The 20332-nt window shown below is 35.1% G+C and overlaps 1 protein-coding gene across 2 annotated transcripts in view; it reads right to left on the reverse strand.

Moving 5' to 3' along the window:
* Ro60 (Ro60, Y RNA binding protein) overlaps positions 1 to 20332 on the reverse strand; it is a 31769-nt gene that overhangs the window by 8809 nt on the left and 2628 nt on the right. For both annotated transcript variants that reach the window (XM_047521218.1, XM_047521217.1), the window contains exons 2-5: positions 6218 to 6814; positions 2723 to 2943; positions 2167 to 2313; positions 1759 to 1896 (exon numbers count right to left, since the gene is read on the reverse strand). In XM_047521218.1, the coding sequence (XP_047377174.1) occupies positions 1759 to 1896; positions 2167 to 2313; positions 2723 to 2943; positions 6218 to 6797 (1086 nt within the window). In that variant the 5' untranslated portion in view covers positions 6798 to 6814. The remainder of the gene's footprint in view (positions 1 to 1758; positions 1897 to 2166; positions 2314 to 2722; positions 2944 to 6217; positions 6815 to 20332) is intronic.

The following is a 20332-nucleotide window of genomic DNA, read 5'->3' on the forward strand; positions in this document are numbered from 1 at the left end:
TTTGTACATGTAAGATCATGGCATAAGAGGACAGGAATAATTTTATTTCTTTCCAATTTGGAATTTTAAAAAATTACATCTCTTATCTAATTTACTATCTTATCTTAATCTTATCTTACCTAATTAACTAGAATTTCTAATACTATGTGGAATTGGAATTGAAAAAGTGAACATCTTTGTCTTCCTTATCTCAGGGGAAAAGTTATCAATCTTTTTTTTTTTTAATTTATTTTTATTTTAAACAAATGGGATACATCTTGTTAAAAGTTATCAATCTTCACCCTTTAGAGAGTAGGATGTTAGTTTTTTTTTTTTTCTTCTTGGTACAGGGGATTGAAACCAGAGGCACTTCACCACTGTGTTACAGCCACATTTCTTTTCTTTTTTTTTTTTTTTTAAATTTTGAGACAGGGTCTCACTAAGTTGCTTGGGGCCTGGTTAAGTTGCTTAGGTTGGCCTCAAACTTGCAATCCTCCTGTCTCAGCCTCCTGAGTCTGTGACATTATAAGCGTGTGCCACCACAACCAGCTATGGCGTATTCAAGTTCACTTCTATTTGTTATTTATTTATTAACTGTTCTTCTTTTTAAAATCATGAAATAAGCCAGACATGGTAGTACATGCCTGTAAACCCAGTGCCTCAGGAGGGAAAGGCAGGAGGATCACAAGTTCAAAGCCCTCCTCAGTAAAACAGGGATGCTCTAAGAAACTTGATGAGACCCTGTCTCAAAATATACACGAATGGTATGAATCTATATCATGTACAACCATAGAAACGAAATGATGTACCCCGTTTGTGTACAATGAATCAAAATTCACTCTGTAAAAAATAAAAAAAATAATTAAAGAAGAAAAAAATAAAAAAGAATTGGCAATGTGGTTCAGCGGTTAAGTACCCTGGAGTTCAATCCCCCGTACCAGTAAATGAATGAATGAATCAAGAAATGATGAAAAAAAACATTTAAAGATGTTTTGTCAAGTCCCCCCCAACCCCCTGCACCAGGGTAAATTTAGATGAGTATGTGTTTCTGTCCCTTCATTCTACTAATGTGACACATTACATTGACCAGTTTTTATATGTTGAAACATCCTAGCACATCTTGGCAATGGTGTCACCCTTATAATTTTGCTGCTGAATTTGGATGTTATTTGTTACATATCATAAAATTTTAAAACCAAAAATTTTAACTTATTACTCCATTATGAGATTTCTATTCTGACAAACTCACTTCTTATCAAGACTGATGAAGTTCATCTACCAATTAATGGAAAAAACCAGGGAAGGAGAACCAAGTCATAGGAATCCACAGGAATGCAAAATTTAATAATTTATCAAAATGATCAAAACCATCTTAGATAAGTAGTTGCTGACCAAAAATAATAGAAAATACTTTGCTTATAAATTATAATGTTACTACCAGTCACAGAGGTACATGCTTGTAATTAACAGCAACTTGGAAGGTTGAGATAAAGGATCACAAGTTCAAAGCCGGAACAGGAACTTAGTGAAACCCTGTCTTGAAATAAAAAATAAAAAGGACTGGGCATGTGGCTCAGTGGTAAAGCACTTATGGGTTCAATCCCCAAAACAAAAAACCAATAAATACTTACATTGTTATTTATATGCCCACTTCACATAAATTAATGAAAAACAAATGAATATATACTCTAAAATGGTTACACTATTCATACTACCTTTAAAATGTTTTTACAAAAGATGTTAATTCCCAAGTCATTTTTTAAAAAACAAAAGTCAAACCTTAAATGTTTTATAAAAAGCAGTATCCAATGCTTTTAGTATTTCTTCATCAGGGCGCCACTTCAGTTTTCCTCTGAGTCCATGACCTGTTTTATAAGTTTCTAGTGCGATTAAAACATGAAATGGATGTATTTGAGCCTAGAAACAAGATAAAGACAGAAAGTGAAAGCAAAATTCCAGTTAAAAAATAGTGATTATGCATCTTCCTTACATTGTATGCTACTGTAGCTAAGAAATATGTTTCATAAAGGAAAGAGAAAAATGAGGATTTTTAACCTTAGAATTCTGAGTCAAAATGTAATCAATCTGGTATAAAAGTCTCAGAACACAAAAAAATGTACTAACTGCATTTCCAAAATTTAGAAGCCAACTTTTTCAGTTAGTAGAAAAATCAATGATAATGCTTACCTTTTTTAACAGTTTTTCATTACATAGTTTTTCACATACTAAAGATACTTCTGAATTTCCTGGTTCAAGCACTGAATTAGCAGTCATCTTTCCTAGATTCCTTAGCAATGCAGTTAGAGGCATTTCTTGTAACAAAGCCTTCCATACCTATAGGAAGGAATATAAGGAATCAAGGGGGAAATGAATCAGTAACATAGCTATATCAATAAATAGCAGTTTATTTTCCAAGGCTTTTATTTGGTTTTCAAAGTACTTTCAGAATGAGAATTTGTCTTAACCTAAGGCTTATCAAATAAGCAAACTTATTCTTTACTAGAACAAGGAAGTATGTATTTTATGAAGAAAATACAAAGAAGATTTTTTAAAATTAAGCAGGATATGGTCTGGGGTGGATCTGACACAAAATGCTAAATGGACATCAATATTAAGTGTTTCAAATTAACATTAATTTCAAGATTTTTTTGGTTAATTTCTGTTTCTTTTTTTTGTAAGACTAGGGATTGAACCAGGGCCTTTTACATGTAATTTGTCCTTTTAAAATAATTAATTTACTCACCTCTTTAGATTTTAAGTGATTCGTTAGAAGATGTTCCCTAACTAATCTATGTTCTTCTATTAGATGAATGACTTCCAGTTCATCTTTTGTGCGCTTCACTTTCTCTACAGCCTCCAGATACTTTAATAATTTTTCAGTTTCCACAGTAAGTGCTTTTTCTTTATACAATTCATGGACCTCTTTCCAGCCCTTTGTAATATATTTGGTCACAATGGCAAGTCCTTTAACAAGATAAAGAATTGAAAAGGCAAGTAGGATTACCAAGTAAAATATAGAACATGTTTCCTGAGAATGCAGTGTACGATAGACTTAACTGATACACAGGAGTTAACTCCCCTCAAATAGGAGGCAGTTTTCTATGATATCACACACACATTTAAGCAAATGGAGCAAATTAATTTTGCTAATTCCATCATTACTGTTTAAATATTAGAAGAAAACATTTATATCCTAAATAATTTACAGAGGCTTGCTTTCTTTTTCTTTCTTTCTTTCTTTCTTTCTTTCTTTTTTTTTCTAGTTACCAGCATTATAAACTGTAGGCAGTGCCTATTTCAGGTCAACAATCTCAGAACAATTCACAAGAGTACAGATCTATCTCAATAAATAGTTGTTTGTCCTTCTAAGCTTCTGAATAAATATGCCTTTCTGAATAGCAGAAATTAAGTGGAAGTGGACAGGTAGGCAGGTTCTTTTAAAATTGTTTTAAAATAAATTATTACAGGACCAATTAAAAAAAAGAAAAATAATTTGCTCATTTCTTTTATAATTTCTTCTAATAGTAGAAAGAGCTTTGAGGGTGAGGAAATAAATACTGATCTTTCTAGGTCTTGGTTTTCACATCTGTAAAAAGTGGGAATTAACTAAACAAATAAAATGTTTGATAAAGTAATTTAAATGTCAGATAAAGTAAAGAAATAAAATAGCCCATGGTGATGTCAAAGTCATTAGGACTGTGATGAACTGAGGAGAGTATGTACTGACATGTTCTAGTCAAGTACTGGTTTAGTACTGCCAAAAATGTACTTTCAAGAGAAGTCAGAATGTGGCTTTTAATAATGTCTTTTGACTTTTTGAAATATTGACAAAAAACCCACAACTTTTCCCTAAAATATTTTATTTGTTAAATTAAACACATAGTTAAGCAAGAACAAGTCTATGCGCTATTTTTTTTAAATCTAAAGAATATAATCAAAAGTTTGTACCAATATCCAGGAACTTCTAAAGCATTGTGAATCTTGTTATCTTCCAGATTTGTAATGATATATTAAATGTTTCATGCAAGCATGTTTTCTACATTGTCTTACCAATGAAAATAATTCATTAAAGCAGCCTTATCCTACCCAATTCTATAATTACACAAGCCAGCAGGTATATAATACCCGATTAAATGAATCACACTTTGACTTGTTTTATCTGTTATAAATACATATTTCAGTTAGGACATTAACATATTACTTATTTGGTAGTTTACAGTTTGTTTAAAATTCTTTTCATTCTGAAAAGCCAAGGGGTCCTCTAAGCTGGACATGATATTGCCATAATTAATAAGGTTTTAAATATGAGTTTTGCTCTCAGAATTAAGGAATCCTATATACAGGTATAAATTTAAGAAACATCTACTAACTCTATTTTGCAGACCACGAAAAGAAAGCCAAGAATTAACTTTTTCCACAAGTTCAGAAACTAATTTGTCAGGTCAGAATTAGCAATAGGTAATTTCATTCTCATACTCTATGTGGTGTCTCAACAAACAAATCAGGCTAGGTGCCTATCTCCCTTATACTAATCAAAGATTTAAATGTTAAAAATATAAAGTAGCATGATTAGGGAAAAAAAAATCACAGGTAAATACTTTGGTGACTTTAGAAAAAGTCTAAACCTAATGTAAAACATGCCTACATATGTGTGCACACACACACACAAAAGAAAGAAAAAAAAAATTGGGGGGAGAATTGCATGAATGTATATCATAATAAATCACATAACTCCTATAATTTGTATGCCAAGTTCTTAGAACAATGCCCATTAATAGTAGGTACTCTTTTCTTTAAGTTCTTTCATTTAGTTGTAGATGGACATAATGCTTTTATTTATTTTTATGTGGTGCTGATGATTGAACCCAGTGCCTCACATGTGCTAGGCAAGTGCTCTACCATTGAGCCAAAACCCCAGTCTATTTGTAGGTAAATGGATGGAGCTGGAGAGTATCATACTAAGTGAAATAAGCCAATCCCAAAAAACAAAGGCCAAATGTTTTCTCTGATATGTGGATGCCGATCCATAATGGGGGGGAAGGCAAAGGAAGAATGGAGGAACTTTGGATTGGGCAGGGGGGAGTGAGGGGAGGGGAAGAAGCTTGGGGGTGGGAAATATGGTGGAATGAGATGGACATCACTACCCTAGGTACATGTATGATCGCATGAATGGTATGACTCTATATTATGTACTACCAGAGAAATGAAAAGTTGTGCTCCATTTTTGTGTACAATGAATCTAAATGCATTCTACTGTCATGTACAACTAATTAGAACAAATAAAAAAACAGTAGGTACTCACTAAATATCTGTGGAATGAATGATTAGTAGGAATAATCAACATCAAAAAGAACAAATATGTTGAAGGCAGGGGAGGAGAACCAATAATGCACTTCCACTACATGCCAGAAAATATGTGTGCTAAGTAAGTATTTTAAGATACTTCATTATGTTTAGTTACAATTATTGTAAATGTTATCCTCCATTTTCTAATAGAGGAAGGCACAAAAACTCAGAAAGGTTAAACTACTTGGCTTAAGTATACAAAGTAACAGGCAGAAGTAAAATTTGAGTGACTGTATTTTCAAGTTTCATTTCTGATGAAAAAAATGTTAAATTTTAGACATGCTGATTTTTGTAGAAGTTCACATCTTAAATTATTTATTCCAAAGAGTTTTTATATTCTTCCTAAGAGAGAATAGTTTTAGAAACAACTAACTTCTTAATTCTTTTCCCATAGGTTTAGAAAAAGTACCCAAGTTACCACATGAAAGCTGTGGACAATTAACGCCCTGCACTGTTAAATTGTGCACTATTTCAAGGTAGCCTTTAGGTTCTTTAGAAAATATGTTCTAGAAAGATAGGGGCGGGGGATATCTATAGCAGTATAGTCTTGCTATCTGCCATCTGGCAAGCAGCTGTTTTGCTTATTATAATTTTAGTCCATACTCCATTCAAAGCCCATACCCACTTGGGTGAACATTCCAGCTAGCAGGGTGACATTTTAAGAATTTAGAATATTTATCTATAAATCTGTTATGTGATTCTTCATTATCAATGTCTGGATTGCCTGATAGGTGTTTAGTTCCAGGTGCCAACTAAATTAAATATTTGAATTAATCAATTTGCCTCAAAAAGGCTAATCCTTTTAGGAAATAATTACATAATGTTAAATAAAAATTCACTATTTATTAGACAACCCATTCCCCACCATCCCCCATGAAGATCTTATGCTTACCTTCACTGGAAGGCTTAAGATGTGACAGTCTTAACAGATCTTTGTGAGACCAGCCATTTCTCTGTTTATATTTTGTAACTGCCAGAGCTAGGGCCATGCCACCTTTTTCATTGTACCAGTCTGCAATAGCCTTCCGGAGAGCACGACCCCACATACCACATTTCATGCTTTCCTTCAGATCTTTCTTAAATTGGATAAAAGTAAAGAGATGTGTAGGAATGCGACAAACTTCAGAAACAGCTTTAAATGCTGCTTGTTTTGTGCTTATGTCAGAACACTGAGAACAAATGGCAAGTGCAAAGAGCAAAGGCTCTTGCTTTATGGTTCTGCCTTCTTGACTAAACAACTTTATTTCTTGTATCACTTCATAACCTCTGCCATCTTCAATCAATCTAATTAAAGCTTCAGCATTTTCAAGGCCCAACTTCTGTTCTTTGATATAATAAGTTCCACCTTCAGAACCAAAACATAAGAACCGGTGCAGTCTATTCATGTCAGTGACTTGCCATACATATCCATCTTCGGAATTGGCTATTTGCTTTTCATTCAGTGGATGCATTTGGTTTAGGGCTTCCTCCATTTTTCCTTTTAGGAAACCTATGAAAAAAGCAAAATGTTATTACAACTAGATACACAAAATCACATAAAGAAAAATAATATTAATATTCACTTATTGAACTTACTGGAATTTGTTATGAATCTTTCTAATTTGAAAAAATATCTTTAAGGGGCTGGGATATAGCTCAGTGGAAAGCATCTGCCTCCTATTTACAAAGTCCTGGTTTTGACCTCCAGTTAAAAAAAAAACAAAAAAAAAACTTTAAAATTTTCTTTCTTTCAATATAAAATCAATATAAATGTCCTTAAGAAAAATTAGAAAAGGCAGAAAGTGAAAGGAAAAGAAAAAACCCCAAGTGACCACCAGAAATGACCTCTAACAATACCTGCTTAAGTTTTAAAAGTATTCTTGCTTTGTATTTTTATTTTTATAACCCAGGGAAAACTCAAAATACCTCAAAACAAACAAACTAGATTACAGCCACAGTGATGTGATAATCAGCAGCTACAACTAAAGAATCACATTTCTGAGGTATGGTGTATTGTTTGGGAGATGAAGCAGGTAGTACAGCACGATGTCACTAGGCCCAAAGAAAAGACAGGAAGAGGAAGAGAAGCCATGTAGCTGACACTAGGAAGTATCTTCCTTGCTGAAGAACTGTGGACATATTTTACTAAAGTGCTGATTAAAACACACACTGGTGGGTTCTACTCAGCCTTGAGTTTCTTTCATAATTAAGTCTGGGATGAGGCCTAAGAATGTGTATTTATTAAAGGTTCCTAGATGCTGCTCGTGTGAGGTGTACTCAGCCACAATCCTGGTGCTCTCATTCTCCTTGCCAAGAGTGGGATGTGCATTGAACGCATGTCAGGATTCTGACCCACTGCAACCTAAGTTTGCTAGGGCATACTTTTCTAGTCTTTTCTTTTTTTGGTACTGGGGATTGAACCCAGGGGCACTTAACCACTGAGCCACATCCCCAACTCTCTTTATATTTTATTTTGAGACGGGGTCTCACTAAGTTGTTTAGGCTTTGCTAAATTGCTGATGCTGGCTTTCTTTCTTTCTTTTTTTTTTTTTTTTTTTGCGTGCTGGGGATTGGAACCCAGGGCCTTGTGCTTGCAAGGCAAGCACTCTACCAACTGAGCCATATCCCCAGCCCTGATGCTGGCTTTCAACCTGTGATCTTCCTGCCTCAGCCTCCCAAGTCACTTGGATTAGAGTTGTGAGCCACCATGTCCATCAAGTTTTCTATATTCTTGAAGGGGGCTTAGGCTCTTGAAAAGGCATGTTTCTCTTTTCTGTCCTATGATATTTTTATCTGCAAGTGATGGTGTGAGTAGTGAAGCTATTTAGAGACCATGAAAGGAGTCAGATTTTGAGGACATGTCAATATATAAAAATGGCAGAGCAGGGAAAAAAAAAAAAAGATAAGGAATTTGAGATCCTTGAGCTCCCTGGAACTGCTCTACTTACGAATTTTCTCTTATTTCATAAATGTATCCTTGGTGTTTAAGCCATTTTCAAGTTTTATTAATCTATATTGAGAGCATCCTAATAATCATTCCTTCAACTGTGCTTACTTGTGGTTTATGTCATCTCTAATGACCTCCATTTCTTTTTTTCCATCATTTCTACACTCCATCTTAGCCAAAAGACTGAGAAGCAATTCCTTTAATCATCTACAAAGCTACCAGAACTAACTTTCCTACAACTGTGTCCCTTTTTATTCTGTAAGGGAGCAATCATAATCATCACTGCTTCATCAGTCCACCACTATTCTTTCTATACTGAAGTTAATTCCAGGTCTTATATTCAGGTCCCTAAATCTATCCACAGGGTTTCTGCCCATGGCAAATAATACAAGCAATAAAAAATCTCAACCAGCACCTATTAAACGCCTGCCATATGTAGGACATGAATAACTCTGTTCCACTGAAAAGTAAAAAAGAAAAAAAAAACAAACAAACTGAATTCCTGCTTTCAGAGAAACCACATTCATTTGTGGAGGTATAAACATAGAGCGATATGTAATTAAGTAACACTGTAGGAAAGTACTATGAGTAAGTAATGATAAAACAATGCTCTCTCAATAATTCAGAAAGATTAGTGCAGCAAAGACAAACTGAAAAAGGTGAAAGGCCCTCCAGATGGAGGTTTCTGAAATGCTGCTTTTTTTTTTTTATATATTCTAGAAAAGGAACTATCTAAATGTAGATAGTTGTAAAGTTGTAGAGTTGTAAAGATATACTGACAGATAATGTAATAGCTTAAAGAGGAATGCATGGCAGAAGTTTTGTTTTTAAGAGGATACATGTTTATACATTGTGAGGAGGGCTAAGGAATGGAATCCTAATGAATATTAACAATTGGGAGCACTAAGGAGAGAGGTCCTTTATTCAGAAATCAAGTAGAAAAAGGGCAGGAAAATGCCATTGGGCTAAGTAAACAGAAATAACTACAAAATCTAACTGCAGTAGAGTGGTATAAGAAAGTTATCCCACTCCTTGCTTTATACTCACAGGACTTAAAATCAGTATACCATAGTGACACAGTCACATCAATGTTTATAGCAGCTCAACTCACAATAGCTAAACTATGGAACCAACCTAGGTTCCCTTCAACAGATGAATGGATAAAGAAAATATGGTATGTATACACAACGGAATATTACCAAGCCTTAAGGAAGAATGAAATTATGGTATTTGCCCGTAAATGGATGGAGATGAAGAATATCATGCTAAGTGAAATAAGCCAATCCCCAAAAAACCAAAGGTGGAATGTTTTCTCTGATACGAAGATGCTAATTCACAATAAGGTGGGGAGGGTGGCTAGGGAAGAATAGAGGTACTTTGGATTAGACAGTTTGATGAAGGGAAGGGATGAAGGGAGGGGAGGGGATAAGAGGTAGGAAGCATTAGTAAAATGAATAGGACATTATTACCCTATGTGCATATATGATAACACAACTGGTGTGATTCTACATCATGTACAACTAGAAGAATGAGAAGTTATACTCCATTTATGTATGATGTGTCAAAATGCACTCTACTGTCAAGTATAATTAATTAGAATACAAATGAATCTAAAGGAAAAGTCTTTTTATCTTTTTCAATGGGAGGACTTTGAGGTTAAGACTGAAAGAGTCAATGTGGGAAGTTGAAAACAGTAGAGAAAGGGTCTTATGCAAAAAGTGATATTCCTGAAAGACAGATGAATTTAGAACATCTAGGTTGAAACTGGTCCACTGATGGCCAGAGAGAGCCGTGAAGGTTATGGGTAAAGAGATTTGAGACAGATGGAGGTATAAAGAAATAAAAAGTTCCCATCTGACAGAGGATGTAGAGTTCCATCTTGATGTAGAGTGGGGCAGTTAGGTAGCAAGGGGAGCAATGAAGGACTGGATGTGAGATGGGAACATATGATGTGGGAATAAGTGCATAAGACAATGGAGCTTCTCACATTCTCAGGGGGTAGTTTTACTGAGTTGTGTTGAAAACACCAGTGTCAATATTCCAAATAAAACTGGCACAAATATACTTAAGTCAGTGAAGGGTTAGGTCTCAGGTGATTATTAGATGAGCATATCAGTCATTAGGGATGGATTTATAGTTACTGATTATAGGCTGAAACTCTTGGTGTAGTCAATGCTCCTTTTTATTCTTACCCCCTTTTTAATTTGCCTCTCAATCCAAAAAACTTTAAGACTAACAGCCTTCTCAACACTGAAAACTTAACTGACAATTCCAGGAGAAAAAAATGTTTTATCTTGCTTTGATCTTTACAATGCATTTGTTAATACTGATCTCTCAGCTTTCATAAAAATACACTCTGGTGGTACTTATTCTTTATATTTGTTAGTTGAATAACACTGAAATGACATTTAATATCAGATTATTCTACTACACTTGCTTTCTTCCCCCAATATGCAAATGGTGGGATTTAAAGGTCCCAATCCCAACCTCAAAATACTGCCCTCAATTCTTTTCGTTATATTATTCATTGTGAGCATATCTAGTTACATTGTTATTTCTCTTGAGAGCAGGGATCAAGGCTGATCACTTTCAAAATCTCTCTTCTGCACCAAGAACACCACTTTAAAGTAAGGAGTAATACATTCTTACAACTGAATAGCATTAAAGTTAATTTTCTGAACTATCTGCTTAACAATTATGATTTATTTTTCTTTCATTTATTTTAAAAATAAAAGTCTGCACATGGGTGATGAAAAACTTAGTATGTCTTTTAGTCAACTTCTATAATCAGAATAAAATTAATGTAATGAATATAATGAAGAAAAAAATGAAAAAATTAGAAAATGATGAGAACTGAGTAAAAATGTTATTAGAGAGTCTCTTTAATTTTAAAATGTATTTAATATTAGGTATTAAAGTATCATTTGTAGACCAAGCAGCACAATAAACATTTAAATCAAGAAAGGATGTCTAAAATAGAGGTAATCCCTAAAATATAACCCTTATAAATCACTATTATAAATTTAAAAATTATGTGAGGTCATTGTCTTGTTCTTAGCTCCTGTACTAGGCTTTAATAGATCAGAACAAAACAAAACGGAGTCACTCATGCTAAATATCACATAATCAAACTGAAATTTTAAGGGAGCAGATAGATCCCAAAACAGACCAATTTTTCCTGAAGACAAACAGGAGATTCTAGTTCATCTGAGTTAGCAAGACTCAGTCCTTAGCGGGCTCCTTAGCTCTGGCGCTAGAGCGAGGCAGAACTTTATGGCAGAAGGGTGTGGTGGAGGAAAGCAGCTCAGGTCAGCCAGCAAGCAGAAAGTACTCTGCTCACTGAGACAACATATATACTCCAAAAGGCATGCTCCCAATGACCTACCTCCTCTGTAAAGTTAGCAGGTAAAAACAACTGGGTGCAGCGGTGAACACCTGCAATGCCAGCAACAGGAGAGGCTGAGGCAGGATGATCCTAAATTCAAAATCAGCCTCAGCAACTTCATGAGACTGTCTCGAAAAAGGACTGGAGGTGTTGTTCAGTCGTATTTAGTGCCTTTGAGTTCAATCCCTGGCACCAATAAAACAAGACAAACAAGAAAAAACAAACAACTCCCCCACCACAAACCCACAAAAACAAGAAAAAGCCCCCTTATTGTTGTGTTAATGCCTAGTGGGATCACTTAATCTATTTTATAGGATAAGGTGTTGCCCAATTCTAGAATTGGTCCACTTTATGCTTTGAATATAGCTCTTGCTGCTTTACCATTGCAATTTATTTTAAAACAGTCATGTTTCTTTCTCTTCCTCTTCCTCTCCTCCTCCCTAATCTCGGGGGAAATGTGATGGGCTGACAGATCTGACTCCATGAGAATGTTATAGGCCAGACTCTAAGGGAAATGACTAAACAGACTCCATTTTGCTCTGAGACTCCATGTTATGTAGGAAATAAGCTTCTCCCATGGGAACATCCCCACTCTGTGCCCATCATCAGTTACTTGGTGTGACATGTTTAATAATATACAATGGCAACTCCTATGTAGTAAAGAATTGCTCTCTTTTGATTCCTATTGCTCCTAAACAATGTACCATGTAAACAGTAAAATTGTGTGGATGTTAGCAACCATTCTTTACTTTGTACCTAGGTAAGGGTCATTTTGACCCACTTCCCCCTCTGTCGATGATCTCAAGATGTTAATGTGTAATTTCAAATCTTAGCAACAGACACTTATGATTAATGTGATTTTTGGTATAAGAACCCCCTACAACCCTGTGGTTGGGGCTGTTCTCCCAATAGCCATTTTTTGGGGCATTGTGTGAGACAGTCAGCCGGGCAGCTTAATAAAGACTCTCAAATTGGGACTTCTCAGTGTGATCGGTCTGTTCTTAAGTTGCGCCCCACAACAGAAATAGGATTATCTTCCTTCCCCATCTGACTCAGTTAACTGTCCTTGAGCACACACCCACCACAGGAACTAATTCCAGACTTTGGGGAAGGCACCAGAAGGCCTCAGCAACAACCATCTCCAAATTAACGAGTGAATTACAACTGTGGACAAGAGATCTCATGGAATGTAGCCTTTGAATCAACTCTTAAAAAACTCCCAGGTTTCCAGGAATGTGCAGAATCACACAGCCTCTGGGACAGGAGCCTCCTGTGTTTCTCTTTTTGCTAGTAAAGCAAAAAACTTCATTTTCCTTTCTCTCAAAACCGTGTCGTTAGTGGACTGGCACAGAAGACAAGGACTGGATTGGCACTGAAGACAAGAACTGAGCTTTCAGTAACAGAACTGCAAATAAAATACAATTAGGATCCTTAAATTTGTTTTAATTTTGTCTCTGGACATAAAGTTAGTATATATTCACAGCTTTATCAATGGACTCATCCCTTTGTATATTACACTGACAACCACAAAGACATATCCTTTCAACATTTTTCCATATGCTTCTGTGACCACACTTTCCAGAGTGGACCACAGAACAGTGGAACAGATCAATAATAACCAGGGCACCTTACTTGCTTATGTAAACTTACCGGGGTCAAGTTTTTAAAATGGAAGAAAACAGCATGGCAGCAAGTCTCAAGCTACTCTCCTACTTGTCAGTGACTACTGATAGTCAAATTAACTTTAATATTGGCTAGGTAATATGGGTGTGGTATACTAAAGAACATCTGGTCTTGGTACATGGTTCCTGGTAGTCTCTCAAAAACCCTTGGAATTTCCTAAGTGTAGGAGTCTTTGTTATGCTAATGAAGTGACTCATTGTGGGTTCCAAAGTTGTACCCTGTATAATAAAACTGCAATCCTAAATTTATCACTTTAAGTAAATGATATGAATCATTCTAATGAATTAATCTTGAAAGCACCGTGGGAAGCCTTGAATTTGTAGTTGGTAGGGTAAAGGGTGGGTAGCCTGGGGATTCCATTTGCAGCTGGTATCTCAATAAAGGTAAGTCTTTTTGAGGACTTTGCCTTTTTACTTGTGGATTGTGATACTAATTCTAGGCAGTGTCAGAATTGAACTGAACTGTAGGAGACCAAGGTGTCAAGAGAACTGGTATTAAGAGTACAGAACCAAAGGCACAAGTGACAAAAGAAAAAACCAAAATGGACTTTATCAAAATTTAAAACTCATGTTTCAAAGGACACCACAAAGAAAACAGTACAATAACTCATGGAACAGACAAAGTTATTTGCTAATACATATAAAGGACCTGTATCTAGAATATATAAATATAATTGTAATTCAATTGAAGTACAGGCAAAGGAGTTGAACAGTTATTTCTCCAAAGGTATAAAAATGGACAAAGAATCCAAATATATATTTCTCCAAAGAAATTGGGCTGGGGAGATAGCTCAGCTGGTAGAGTGCTTGCCTTGCAAGGCCCTGAGTTTGATCCCCAGTACTGCAAAACAAACAAAACAAAACAAAACAAAAAAACACCCAAAGAAATGAACCAATGAACCAAATCCAATAAGTCAAAACCGTAATGACAGGCTAAGGGTATAGCTCATGTAAAGCACCTGTCTAGCATTAGTGAAGCCCTGGGACTGATAGCCAGCACTGCAAAACAAAACCACAATGAGGTATCTACCACTTTGCATCCACTAGGATGGCTATACTCAAAAGGACAATATTTTAAATGTTGGTAAAGATGGACAGAAATTGAAACCAAAACCCTCCTATGCCACTAGTGGGAATATAAATAATGTAGGCCTTTATTTTTTTCTTTTTTTAAAAGTCTGGTAACTAAAAAAAAAAAAAAATTGAAAAATTAAAAACAAAAGGTGTGGTATTTCCTCAAAAGATTATATGTGGTGTCTGCATGATCAAGGAATTTTATATACTTAAAAGAAATGAAAATGTGTGCCCCTATAAAAAAACCTATATTCAAATGTTCTTATCAACATCATGTAATAGCCAAAAAAATAGAAACAAACCAAATCACCATCAACTGAGAAAAGATTAAAACAATGGTTCATCCACAGAATAGACTATTATTTTGCAATTAAAAGAGATTAAAGTACTGATGCATGCTAAAACACGAACAAAGCTTGAAAACATTATGCCACATGAATAAAACCAGTCACAAAAGGCCATATATTTTATGTTCCATTTATATGAGATTAATAAGCAAATTCATAAAAAGAAAAAATACATTAATAGTTGCCAGAAGCTAAGGGTAGGGAAGACTGGGATAGTGACTACTAATGGAGGAATTTTTATTGAGGTGATGAAAATGTTCTGAAATAAGATAGTGGGTGATGGATGCACAACTCTGAACATATTAAAAACCACCACTGCACTAGATACTTTAAAATAATGAACTTCATGACACAGGGATTATATCCTAAAAATTTTATTAGAAAAATAGAAATAAAAAATTGGCTACGTGATGTTCGCACAAAAAGACCTGGATGGACGCAAACTTCACCAATCAGCTCAGCTGTTTATTCAGGACTAAAGTTTCACACAGGAATAGGGGATGCAGGGATGAAATGGCATCGGTAGACCCACTTTCCTGGTGGAAAATGACCCACTGAACAAAGAAAGGGACTGGGTTGATATTATTTTGAGGGATGGTCTAGTGAACATATTAGTTTTCTTGGGTACTCAGATGTATGGGGTCAGGGAATGTGTCAGTTGAGGGTTTAGGATTTCAACCCTCTGGGTTGAGAGTCTATGGATCTATCTCTGAAGGGGATTAATGCCCTCTAGGAACTGTCACTTTAGGGTGATAAAACACTTCTTCCCGGTTTGCAGTTGGCATCTGGACACCACTCTTTGTCTTGGAAGATGAAAGCCATCAGCATGTGGTCTTCTTTTGCGGGCTTTTCTTTTCTTAGGTTATATTATCTTGGGAGATTTTTCATTTTCCATATCTAATAGGTGAAGTGTACGGGAAAGTTATTTAAATTATTTAACTGTTAAAGTGGAAAGCAGCAGAAAAACCATTATGCAAAAGTGATATTTAGTCTTATACTTTTTATATTTGACTTTAGAAAGCAATATGAGATACACACACAATTTAATTTCTTCTTTCTCATATGGTCATCATCGCCTTCCCAAAGGCTTAAGCTCCTTTGCCAGTGGTTTATAATGAAAGTCAGGGAGTGGGGTCAGAGACTAGTCAGGAATTAATCTACTCCTGAGGTGTTCTAAATCCAAATTAACAACAGAAATAGTTATTCTTTGGACTGTTCTAACCTCTTATACCAACCACTCTGAAGGATCTAAAACAGCTTACGTTATATTAAACCCCTGAAAAATTAAAATCTGGGGAAGAAGTTAAATCACAGTACTATTAAAAGCACGACCACATTTTAAATCAACTATGAACATCTTATACTCTAGCTTTTTCTGTCTTAATTAAGAATGCAGAATAAATGCTCGTGAAATACACTATGTAATAGCACTTCCTTCTGCTTCATTCTTTAGAAATAAAACAAACATAGTGTTTTTAACAGTAACTAAAGATTATAATTTTTTTCTTGAATTTATAGTAAAATTTCTTTTCAATCTCTCTCTCTCTCTCTCTGGTACTGGGGAGTAAATCCTGGGGTGCTTAACCCCTGAGTCACATCCCCAGTCCTTTTTTGTATTTTATTTAGAGACAAGGTCTCCCTGAGTTACTACTGAGTGCCTTGCTAAATTGCTGAGGGTGGCTTTGAACTCCCGATTCTCCAGATACTCCAGCCTCAGTCTCACAAACCACTGAGATTACAGGTGTGCAAATGCTTCTTAATCTGTTACTTGAAAATGCTAACTTTCACACCAAGAACTCAAACAAATCAGTTCATTCCTTTTAAAATGAAGTTAAAACTAGAAAGACTGCACTACAGAACATTCTTAGCACAATATTCCACGAGGAAATGAAGAAAATCAGCAAAGGGAGAAACTACAGTAAAGGAAAGGTCAATCAAAAGAGAAACTAAGTCAAGTTAAAAACACAAAATAATCCAAAATGACTGGGAATGCAAATCATATCTCACATCAATCAAACGATATAGATTGGCAGATTGGATTATTATAAAAAGGAAAAGAAAAGAAAAGGAAAAAAAAGAAGACCCCAAAATATGATGTCTTCAAGAGAGTCACCTCCTAGGAAAAGATATCCACAGACTGAAGGTGAAAGGTTGGGAAAAAGGTTGTTTACTGTGTAAACAAGCAAGGGGTTTCCATCTTCCTGTCAGACAAAGTGGACTTCAAACCAAAGTCAGAAGGGATAAAGAAGGACATTTCATACTGCTTAAGGGAATCATACATCAACAAGACATAACAATAGTAGAAATATATGCCCCAAACAATGGAGGATCTATGTACAAATAAAACCCTTCTCAATTTCAAGAATCAAATAGACCATAACACAGTAATACTGGGTGACTTTAACACACTTCTCTCATCATTGGATAGACCTTCCAAACAAATATTAAACAAAGAAAGTACAGGGCTGGGGAGATAGCTCAGTTGGTAGAGTGCTCGCCTTGCAAGCCTAAGACCCTGGGTTCAATCCCCAGCACCGCAAAAAAAAAAAAAAAAAAAAAAAAGTACAGAACTAAATAATACAATCAATGATTTAAACTTAACAGACATTTATAGAGTATTTCATCCATCACTGAGCGAAAACACTTTTCTTCTCAGCAGCACATGGATCCTTCTCTAAAAAAGACCATATGTTATGAAACAAAGCAACTTTCTGCAAATACAAAAAAAATAGAAATACTTCCCTGCATTCTAACAGATCATAACGGAATGAAACTAGAAATCAATGGTAAAATGAAAAATAGAAGCTACTCCAACACCTGGAGACTAATAGCAAGCTACTGAATGATGCACAGCAGAAGAAATTAGGGAGGAAAAAAAAATACTTAGAGGTAAATGAGAACACCAATACAACATATCAAAATCTCTGGGACACTATGAAGGCAATGCTAAGAGCAAAATTCACTGCATTGAGATCGTACATTAAAAGATTTAAAAAGTCAACAAATAAATGACCAAACATTACATCTCAAAGCCCTAGAAAAAGAACACATCGACACCAAAAGCAGAAGACAGGAAATTATTAAAATCAGAGCTGAAATCAATGAAATTGAAAAAAAAAAAAATTCAAAAAATTGACAAAACAAAAAGTTGGTTCTTTGAAAAAATAAATAAAATTGATAAATTCTTAGTACACTAATGGAGAAAAAACTCAAATTACTATAATTCATGATGAAAAAGGAAATATCACAATGGACACTACTAAAATACAGAAGATAACTAGAAACTATTTTGAAAATTTATACTCCAATAAAACAGAAAACCTCAAATTTCTAGAGACATATGATCTACACAAACTGAATCGTAACACTGAATTATAACACTAACAAAAGTCTACCAACCATGAAAAGCCCAGGACCAGACGGATTCTATAAGACCTTCAAAGAAAAATTAACACCAATACTCCTCAAATTATTCCATGAAACAGAAAAGGAGGGAAATTTTTCAAACACCCTGATACCAAAACCAGAAAAAGACACATCAAGGAAAGAAAACTTCAGACCAATATCCCTGATAGATACAGATGTAAAAATTCTCAACAACATTCTGGCAAATCACATACAAAAACATATTGAAAAGATAGTGTGCCATGATCAAGTGGGGTTCATTTCAGGGATGTAAGGGTGGTTCAACATACAGAAATGAATAAACATAATGCATCACATCATTAGACTTAAAGACAAGAATGATATCTCAATAGACACAGAAAAAAGCATTTTATAAAATACAGTACCTCTTCATGTTCAAAACACTAGGAAAACAGTAGAAGCATACCTTAACACTGTAAAAGTTATCTATGCTAAGTCCAAGGTCAACATCATTCTAAATGAAGAAAAATTGAAAGCATTCCCTTTAAAAACTGGAACAAGATAGGGATGCTGTCTTTCACCACTTCTATTCAACATTGTCCTTGAAACTCTAGCCAGACAATCAAACAGACAAAAGAAATTCAAGGGATATGAATAGGAAAAGAACTCAAGGTATTACTATTTGCTCACGACATGATTCTATACTTAGAAGATCCAAAAAACTCCACCAGAAAACTACTAGAACTCATAATATGAATTAAGTAAAGTAGCAGGATATAAAATCAATACCCATAAATCAAATGCATCCCTATACAGAAGCCATGAATCCACTGCAAGAGAAATTACGAAAACCACCCCATTCACAACAGCCTCAAAAAAACCAAACCAAACCAAACAAAAAAACACTTGGGAATCAATCTAACAAAAGAGGCGACAGACCTCTATAATGAAAACTACAGAACACTAAAGAAGGAAATTGAAGAAGACCTTAGAAAATGGAGATCTCCCATGCCCTTGGACAGGCAGAATTAATATTGTCAAAATGGCCACACTTCCAAAAGTGTTATACAGATTAGATACAATTCTTATTAAAATCCCAACGACATTCTTCATGGAATTAGAAAAAGCAATCATGATATTCATTTGGAAAAATAAGAGACCCTGAATAGCCAAAGCAATCCTTAGCAAGAATAAAGAAGCAGGAAGCATCACAATACCAGACCTTAAACTGTAACAGAGCAATAGTAACAAAACCAGCATGGTATATGCACCAAAACAGACATGTAGACCAATGAACAAAATAGAAGACACAGAGAAAAACCTACATAAATATGGTTATCTCACACTAGACAAAAGTGCCAAAACCATACAATGGAGAAAAGACAGTCTTTTCAACAAAAGACTGCGAAAACTGGAAATCCTAAGTAACAAAATGAAATTAAACCTCTCTCTCTCTCTCTCCCCCCCTGCACAAACATCAACTCAAAGTGGATCTAAGACTTAGGTACTAGTCTTAATAGAAGAAAAAGTAGGCCCAAATCCTCATCATGTCAGTTTAGGACTTAACTTCCTTAACAAGACTCCTAAAGTGCAAGAAATAAAATTAAGAATCAGTAAATGGGATGGATTCAAACTAAAAAGTTGCTTCTCAGCAAAGGAAACAACAGCATAAAAAGAGAGCCTTAGGATTGGGAGAGAATCTTCACCACCTGCACCTCAAAGATGGAGCATTAATCTCCAGGATACATAAAGAACTCAAAAACCTTAATACCAAAAAACAAATAACCCAATCAATAAATGGGCTAAGGAACTGAACAGACACTTCACAGAAGATAAACAATCTATCAACACACACATGAAAAATGTTCAACATCTCTTGTAATTAGAGAAATGTAAATCAAAACTACTCTTAAGATTTCATCTCACTCCAGACAGAATGGCAATTACCAAGAATACAAGCAATAACAAGTGTTGGTGAGGATGTGGGGGAAAAGGTACACTCATACGTTGCTGGTGGGACTGCAGATTGTTGCAACCACTCTGGAAAGTAGTATGGAGATTCCTCAGAAAACTTAGAATGGAATCACCATTTGACCCAGCTATCCCACTCCTCAGTTTATACCCAAAGGACTTATAATCAGCATACTACAGTGGATGCCACATCAATGTTTACAGTAGCTCAATTCACAACAGCTAGATTGTGGAACCAACCTAGATGCCCTTCAAT

Source organism: Sciurus carolinensis, chromosome 12 (assembly GCF_902686445.1).
Source record: "Sciurus carolinensis chromosome 12, mSciCar1.2, whole genome shotgun sequence".
Lineage (NCBI taxonomy): Eukaryota > Metazoa > Chordata > Mammalia > Rodentia > Sciuridae > Sciurus > Sciurus carolinensis.